The 7,905-nt window shown below is 61.0% G+C and overlaps 1 protein-coding gene and 1 long non-coding RNA gene across 2 annotated transcripts; both read right to left on the bottom strand.

Annotated features, from left to right (window-relative positions):
- On the bottom strand, window positions 1–1,082 carry LOC121082262. The gene is made up of 4 exons (XR_005825955.1): window positions 982–1,082; window positions 602–704; window positions 226–285; window positions 1–138 (listed from the first exon to the last, which is right to left on the bottom strand). It is a non-coding gene; the product is annotated as an uncharacterized LOC121082262 (long non-coding RNA).
- A 132-nt stretch (window positions 1,083–1,214) lies between these two features.
- LOC121082257 (maestro heat-like repeat family member 5) lies at window positions 1,215–7,338 on the bottom strand. The gene is made up of 15 exons (XM_040581608.1): window positions 7,082–7,338; window positions 6,512–6,591; window positions 6,211–6,336; window positions 5,987–6,066; window positions 5,750–5,870; window positions 5,325–5,417; window positions 4,812–4,916; window positions 4,206–4,374; window positions 3,541–3,638; window positions 2,980–3,129; window positions 2,629–2,783; window positions 2,147–2,291; window positions 1,894–2,031; window positions 1,512–1,688; window positions 1,215–1,415 (listed from the first exon to the last, which is right to left on the bottom strand). The coding sequence occupies exons 1-15, from the start codon at window positions 7,197–7,199 to the stop codon at window positions 1,215–1,217; spliced, it is 1,956 nt and encodes a 651-aa protein (XP_040437542.1). The 5' UTR covers window positions 7,200–7,338.
- Window positions 7,339–7,905: the final 567 nt, after the last annotated feature.

Raw genomic sequence — 7,905 nt, 5'->3', positions numbered from 1 at the left:
CTTAGCAGCACCAGCAGCACAGTGATCGCAGGGTGCATCGTGATGTTTGCCGCACCCTTGGAGTGCTCAGGATGGAGGTGGTCTGAGCTGCCAGGGAGCAGATGGAGGGTTCATTGTCTTCCTCCAAGGCCTGAAGGGCTGTGATGGAAAGAAACAGAGCAGAGATGAACTGCCGTGTCTGCGAAAACCACCGGGCATCCCCTCCAGCCCATGCTCCCTACTTACTGCTGCAGATCTCAGCCAGCTTCTCCTCCCTTTGGTCCCTCAGGAGCTGCCCAGCAAGCCCTAGGGACAGAGCTTCATCAGACCCCCCACTCCCCAGCGTGCTCCCAGCAGCACAGCCCCCAGCTCAGCTGGCTGGGCTGCACGCCCTCCTCCCCCTCACCAGGCTGACCCCAGGGAAGAGCAGTAGCTGAGGCGGGTGGGACTGAGCAAGGCAGCCCCCGAGCCCACCTGCATGGTCAAGGGTGGGAGAGAGAGGCCAAGGCCCTGCACGGGGCAGCCGAGGCTCTGGCAGCCACAGGGCTGCTCCTTGCTGCCGGTGCAGCGGCGGGACTGGGGCTGGGCTGCCAAAAGCGGGACCCTGGGGGCTGTGGCTCACCGATGAACCTGACGGCCGTTGCTCGCAAGGTGGCCTGATCAACCTCCAGGTATGGCAGGCTCTGATTCAAGTACTGTTCGGTCCTGCGCCTGTCCCGCTGTAGCTGGAGAGAGCACAAGGGTACGGGGTGTCACACAGCCTCCCCAGCTGGCCGGAGCAGTCCCGCCTGCCAGCCCCCGCCGCTGCCCAGAGCCCTCCCTCCCGCTGGGTGCGGGGAGAGGGGTGTGGAGAAGAGCCCTTGGGGCTCTCTTCTCGAGGACAGGGAACAAGGATGCAGCTCCAGGCTGTGGGCTGCGGGCTGCAGCAGGGCAGGTGAGGCACAGCTGCAGAGCGCACAGGGCAGACCCGTGGGGCAGCCCTCGTCCAGGGGTTGTCCTCACCAAGCACTCTGCAATCCTCCATGTCTGATGGCTCTGCAGCAGGTGTTTGAGCTTTTTCCACTTGAGGAGCTCTGCTGCAGCGAGGAGGGCTTCCCTGGCGGCCTGCAGAACAGCAGAAACTGGGAGATGGCACCACGGCCTGGGGAAGGAGACCTGGCATCTCCCTGCCTTTTCCTTTCTTCCTGGGGTCATCCTGCCCTTAGGAAGCTGGGAGGTACCCTGGCCCAAACATCTCAGGTTTTCATCCCTACATCACTGCTTAGCTTTGGAATCTGTACCTTGGCCACGCTGTGGATTTGGTCGCTCGTGTGAAAGATGAGAGGGAGCAAGCCCATTTCCACTTTTGTCTTCATCTGCCTCTCATTCTTCCTCACCACAGTCTTCATTAGGTCTCTGAAGAGGCTGATGGAGAGCTCTCTCAGCTCGCTGAAGCCCTGGTAGAGAGAAGCAGAGTAGGACTTGCGTCCTTGTAGGTAGCTGTCCCCGACCAGCACCTGGCCACGAGGCTTGGGCTCCCCCATCAGCCTTACCGCAGCAAAGAGGGGCAGGAGCTTCTCCATCAGCTGGACAGCGATGGGGCTGGCCTTTGTCTTCTTCAGGTGACCTATGACGTTTCGCGAGACCACCAGGGACTTCATCTTGATATCTGTGTTGCCGTCCTCCAGGACCTTCATCATGTCTGGCATGAAGACCTCCATTTTTCTTGCCTGCATGAAAGACAGAGTTTCTGTTTCCTGAAAAGGACTACGCCCGGAAAGCTCCCCAGGCAGCCACCAGGCCCCACCATGGCCAGGAGGGCCTTTGGAGCAGTCACCCAACCTCCTGACTCCCAGCCAAGGCCAATCCATCAGCTTATCTGCTGCCCCAGCCCCTGGCTGCCAATATGGCTCCCTTTGATGATGCCCTGCTCACCATCTCAGCTCTCTCTGACAGCGTCATGAGGCTCCTGAGCACCAATGAGAGCATTGCTGGGCTTGGATTCCTCAGAAACCTCAAGACTTTGTACATTGGAGAGAATTCCTCATCCTCCAAATCAGTGCAGGTCAGCAGCTGAAAGAAAGCCAGCGGTGAGTGACCAGAAGAGCCAGCATGACTCCCCACACCGCGCAGCTGTTCCCATCAGCAGCTGAGGACAAGAGCACTGGGGCTTCTTCTGGTAACTCACAGCCAAGCGAACGAAACAGGTGTCCTCCTGGTATGTGTAGAAGAGCCTGTTTTGCCGGTCCTGGAGTTTGATGAACAGCTCCTTCAGAACCTTCTCCAAGGTCTGGGCCGTGGAGAGCATCACCTCCCACAGTGCCAGGGCAGTGCTGCAAGCCAGAGCGCTCTGTCAGCAGGGCGACCCCATCCCCAGCACTGTGGCCTGGGCCAGCCCCGCGTAACGCAGACCCTCCTCCCTGGGCAGGCAGGAGAGGGCTGAGGTGCTGTGCTCCCCATGGGGTGGGACAGAGGGTGGTGGCGAGGCTCTGGGCTGGCTTTGGTGCTGGGAACGCGGCCAGCCCACCAGGGCTGGAATGGGTGCTGGGACGGGGGAAAAGCCCCGCTCCTCGGGGGTGTCCTGCGGTACTCCTTGGGTCTGGCAGCCAGAGAGTCTCCGGGTCCCTCTCACCACTAGGAGCAAGCCCTCCTGGCTGTCAGGGCCGGTACCTGTCTCCTCGTGGAGCGATCTTCAGCAGCGTGGTGACAGCGTCCCCAGGGCACTGGTTAGCCATCAGGAGCAGCAGTGACTCCATGCTACGCTGGCCTGACTCCATGGTCACGTATTCCCAGTTTTCATAGATGCAGCTCATGATCTTTGGCACCTGGAGGGGACACAAGTGAGGGTGGTGCTGCCACTGGAGGGCAGCCATTGCCCCAGCTGCCCTTGCCGTCCCTCTCCTGCTTTAAGGTGGCTTCAGGTGCCTGAGACACCTGGCTTTGGGCCGGAGGCAGGGATGGAGGGAGGAACAAGGCCTGCCAGGGCTGAAGGACAGGGTCATCCAGCCACAGGCCACTTACATCTGTCAGCCAGACGTGAGGGTCTGCCATGACCACGTCCATCACACTGCTGCCCAGCGGCTTTTTCTTGGCATTTAATTCTCTCAGGGCATCAATGACTGTGAGGACGATGTCTGTCCTCTCAGATGGTTGAAGGTATTTTGCAAAGGCCTATGGCAGGAAGGAAGGGAGTGAAGAATGTCACGTTGAGTGCCCTGATGGTGCTGCTAAGCTGGACAGTGCGAGCAGCCCTGGTGAGAGATGCACAGCAGTGCTGGTAGCAGAGGCTGCAGTCACTGCATGGGGGAGGATGAGAAGAGAGGGCCCCCAGGGTGAGGGAGGAGGCTTGGGCTCTGGGGCACAGTGTGCTGGCCCTACAGAGAACAGGGGCCTGCTGTTGGCCAGGCGGAAAATGCTGCTTGGGCACTGGAGTGCAGCCCTCGCGTTGTCCCTGCTTGGGGACAGCAGAAACCCTGCTGAGAGCAGCGACAGGGAGGCCACGCCAGCCCCGCTGATTTTGGATGCCTTCTCACACGAGAGCCCTGCTGATGCCACAGGCAAGGCAAGGGGGCAGCTCCTTACCATGGCAAAGTCTCTGGTGGTGGGTGAACAGCACAAGGAGGTGGTCTCAGCTTCCCAAGCCGCTGGCAGCTGTGCATTCTCCTCTGACAGTGTCGTGCCTAAAGAGCAGGGCAAACACAGGAGAGTGCGTGAGACCCAGCTGCTTTGCCAGCAAGCTTACCAGCTCCTGAGAAGAGCTTTGATCTAGGAATGGCTGAGAAGGGAGGTGATGACCCACAGTGAAAGGAGGAGGTGGTGGAGAGAGATGTAAATGAAAGGGTGACCTGCCTCCCGTGTATTTATGCCAATGCTCCTGGCCTGGTCAACTCCAAGGACCTAGAGCTCTGCATGCAGTCCCACAGTTAAACTGTGGTTGGAATAACAGTGACGTGGGGTATGGCTCGCATGGATGGAGTGCTGTGGGACGGTGGTACAAGCTCTTCAAGGGAGAGGGGATGAGGAGTGGGGCTGCCTCCTGAGCGAAGGAGCAGCTCAGCTCCACGGGACGATCAGCTGTGTGGGACACAGCGTGGGTCAGGAGCAGGGGAGAGGCGGTGCTGGTGACATGGTGGTGCCTCCAGCAAGCACAGGAAGGGCCCGCCACAACGCGCAGGAAGACAAGCAGACGGCTCGATTGATGTCGTTGTGCAGGGGCGGGGGAGGCAGCCCACCACTGCTTCTCTTACCTTTTTGCTGGCGGGTGAATAGGAAAAGGGAGAAAAGAGCATCCAAAGCCACACGGCTGGTCTTTTCTTCCCCAGATGACATGAGCAGGAGGAGACGTCCAAGCAGCTGCCCGAGGACTGGGATGAGGATCTCTCTGCAGGAGGCACGTCTGTCCTCATTTTGAGCAGCCTGGGTGAGGGAGGCAGAAGAGCAGAAGGGCTGAGGGCAGGCGCCTGGGGCCAGAGCCCCGGCCCCAAGAGCGTGGCCAGGGCTGGACCCAGGTGTGCCAGAGCTTTGCAGGACCATGCTGGCCGCAGCTCCCAAAGCAGCTAGCTGGGTGGCAGCCCCGCACAGGGAGAGCTGCCAGGCCTGGGCTCCCACCATGTTCCTTGGGCAGTCCCGTCCAACACAGGACTGGGGGCAAAGCTGGCTCCTGGCAAAGAGGGGGCTGGGGAGAGAAGCCCATGGGAAACCGAGGCACCAAGACCCCCACTTCAGCACAGAGGCTGGCAGAGCACCCAGACCTGTGCCCAGGCTTGCCTTGCAGGCGCCTCAAAGCTGCCAGCTGTGCCGGCGCGCAGGGAATGGGAGGTGGCCTGGCTGGAGAGTACCTGGTCCTTCCATACCTCCAGTGAGGAATAGCTGGCCAGCAAATGGCTCAGCATCCTAATCCTGCCCACAGTCCTCTCACGCACAGCTGGTCTCTCAGAGCTGGTGAAAGCCAACAGCACCTTGGAAGAGAAAAGCTGCTGGTGTGCCTTGGGGGCAGAGGCGCTCCAGCAGAAGCGGCGCTGCTCAGCTCCAGGGCTGGACTTGCACAGTCCATCAATGCTTCCTCTGATCTGGGGCAAAGCCTGTAGTGGCGTTCCTGCCCCTAGGGTCCTTCACAGGCTTTGGACAAATGCCCCGAGCCTGCCTTGTGGCCAGGCAGGAAGGCAGATGCCACCCACTGCAGCCGCTGTGCTGCAGAAGAGCCTGGTGGGTAGCCCCCAGTTACCCAAGGCAGGTGCGCACCCTCCCTGCCATGCTGTCTCTCTGCATGGCGCTGGTGTGGGGACCACCCACTCAGGAGTGAGCACCCCCTTCCCTCCAGGGTGAGGAATGGCCCCTGTGAAGCCCACTCTTGGCCCATGCCAGACCTGAAAGATACTCTGCAAGTTCTCCTTGCTGACTCTGGAGGCAGGAGAGCTGAGCACCATTGTCTCCAGCATGGTGTCCATGGCATTCAGGGTCTGCAGAGAGGACAAAGAGTTGTGGCAGTGATTCTACTGTTCCTCCACCCCCAGGAGACTGATCTGAACTTCCAGAGCCGCGGCAGGAGTCCCACACGGCCTCGCAGTTTCCGGGAGAGACCCAGGGGCAGACAGTGTGCTGCGGACAGAGCGACCTGCGGCATTGGATGGGGCCAGGCCCACGGGAAGGGCACAAAGGGACGAGGGTGGGAAAGCAAAAGCGAGAGCCTGCCCTGCCTCAGATCTCTGGTTGTATGGCAGCACAGGGTTATCAGGGAGCAGCCCAGAGGGACTGGGCGCTCCTGCAGGTCCCTGAAGTACCCAGCACGTACCCTGAAGTAGAGGGAAGTGTCCAGTCCCTCCATTTCCTCTGCTGGAGGAAGCCCCAAGACACTCAAGCAGCAGGCATGTAGACTGCTTTTCTCTTTGCCCTCCAGCACCGTCTGCACTGAGCTGCAAAGAGAGAGAGGGGCCAGTTGGACACCGATGCTGCGAGCAGCGCCTCGAGGCCTCGCGTGGGTGCACACAGGCCTCTGAGGAAGGGGTCCCCAGCAGGGATGGGTAGGTACCTCAATTCGGCGATGGCAAGCATGGCGAGTTGCCGCACTGCTGTGCGCAGCTGGTCCCTGGGCTCTTGTTCCACCAGCTCCTACAGAGCACAACCGAGATGGGACCTGGCAGCTGCCAGCACCCAGCACCACCAGCCCCTTGCTGTGGCCAAGCATTGTCCTCACAGGGTGCCAGTGCCGGGGGTCCTTGCCCCCTTCCCTAGAGCCACCGGGTGTCCCCTCACCTTGACCTTCTCTGCCAGCTCGTATCCGTGGCAGAAGATATCCAGGCCCTGTGACAAGCCATGGCGCCTGGCGGTTCTGCACAGGCTGCAGATGCTCTCAAGAAACTTCATCTTCTGGCCCTCCTCCTGGCAGTGGGGGGACAGAGAGACAAACGGGGAGTGTGAGAGGGGGGACACAGGGACAGCAGCACCACAGCACTGGGGGTGCAGGAGAGCTGGCAGAAGCAGCTCTGCCCAGCCCGGCAGCAGAGCCCCTGTCTGCCGAGGCTGGCACAGCCACATTCAGAAGGGCCGTGGTTACCTTTTCTGGGCTGTTGGCAAAGGCTTGGATGAAGTCCACATTCTGCTTCTCCTGTGTGTACACAGGCAACCAGCTGGCACCTAATAAAGGAGGAGAGCAGGGAGGGCTGTAGAGAGGCTCCGGGTGGCAGGAGAGCAGAGGAAGATGTGCCCTGCGTCCAGCCCGTGCCCACACCCCTGGCCCAGTCATCCCGTGTGTGTCAGGGCTGGAGGGTGCCTGGCAAATGGGCTGTGATGCTGGGGCACGGTGCGGTAGGGAAAGCCCCGGTGCCCAGGGCTGAGGAACTGGCTTGCAGACGGGCAGGAGAGGTCCCCATCCCACAGCACCGCTGCCTCTGGCTGCCTGTGCCCCAGGCCAGGAGCTGGGTCCCCCCCTCTGCTCTCTCCCTCCTTGGGACAGGCTGTGCTGGGGCCACTTCCAGCGCTGAGCAGCCCTGTCACCCAGGCAGCATCGTGTCCCCGAGCCATGGGACCCCTGCTGCCAGTGTGCCACGGAAAGATTATCATGGCATTGAGCATGGGGCGCTCGCTGGCCTCAGCCCTGCCCAGACCGAGAGGGCCCCTCACTCACCAGTCACCAGTGGCTGGACCATGCACACCTCGTGGGGCTCTGGTGGAGACCTGCTCTCCTGGGGAGCCCCATCCTTCTCCCAGGCTACAATGGGGAATCTGGGGGATCTCCTCATCATCCTGCAGGACAGAGGAAAGGGGTAGGTGTGGGGAAAAGGGAAGCTTTGGCGAGACGCTTGGGCGCCGTGGGGCTGCTGGGTGCAGCAGGGAGAGACGTGGGCTGTGCTCGGGGTCTCCTCGCCCGCTCCGTGCTCCTGCCCTGTCCCGTCGCTGTCCTGATGGAAACTGTGGGCTGGGGCCACGGCCGTGGTGAGTACAGGCACTGCAGTGTGGTGTCACCAGGTGAGGTCACAAAGACCTCACTGTGACCCACTGGCCCGGGAGGGAGGGGCCCGGAGCCCCCTGGGAGGGGCATGGGGCTGGTTCAGCCGTGGGCACCTGCGTGCTCTCGGGGTGCCTCCAGGCCCCTCTTTGACCTCCGGTGTATCCCAGAGCCCCTTGCTCAGACGCCCCGGCATGCCCGCCAGGAAAAGACCTTTGAGATCACCAAGTCTAACCATTAACTTGATGGTCTGCCAAGTCCATCACTCAAGCATGGCCCTAAGCACTACATCTAGGTGGGTTTTTAAACACCTCCAGGGATGGTGTTTCCACCACCTCCCTGTGCAGCCTGTTCCAATGCTTGACCAACCAGTCAGTGAGGACATTTTTCCTAACATCCAATCTAAACCTCCCCTGGCATACCTTGAGGCCATTTCCTCTTGTCCTATTGCTTGTTACCTGGGAGAAGAGACCAAACCAACCCCCACCGGCCTGCAGCCTCCT

Source organism: Falco naumanni, unplaced genomic scaffold, assembly GCF_017639655.2.
Source record: "Falco naumanni isolate bFalNau1 unplaced genomic scaffold, bFalNau1.pat scaffold_49_arrow_pat_ctg1, whole genome shotgun sequence".
NCBI lineage: Eukaryota > Metazoa > Chordata > Aves > Falconiformes > Falconidae > Falco > Falco naumanni.
Note: the sequence above shows the minus strand (reverse complement) of the source record. Positions and strands in the feature narration are given on the sequence as shown.

What these genes read in the sequence shown, in the direction of transcription:
- LOC121082257 (XM_040581608.1), bottom strand. Translation starts at nt 7,199, where the DNA reads ATGATGAGGAGATCCCCCAGATTCCCCATTGTAGCCTGGGAGAAGGAT. An exon ending in CTTGCCATCGCCGAATTGAG is followed by an intron (nt 5,871 to 5,986) that starts GTACCTACCCAT and finishes CTCTCTTTGCAG; the next exon opens with CTCAGTGCAGACGGTGCTGG. An exon ending in TCCTGCCCCTCTTTGCTGCG is followed by an intron (nt 1,416 to 1,511) that starts GTAAGGCTGATG and finishes TCTCTCTACCAG; the next exon opens with GGCTTCAGCGAGCTGAGAGA.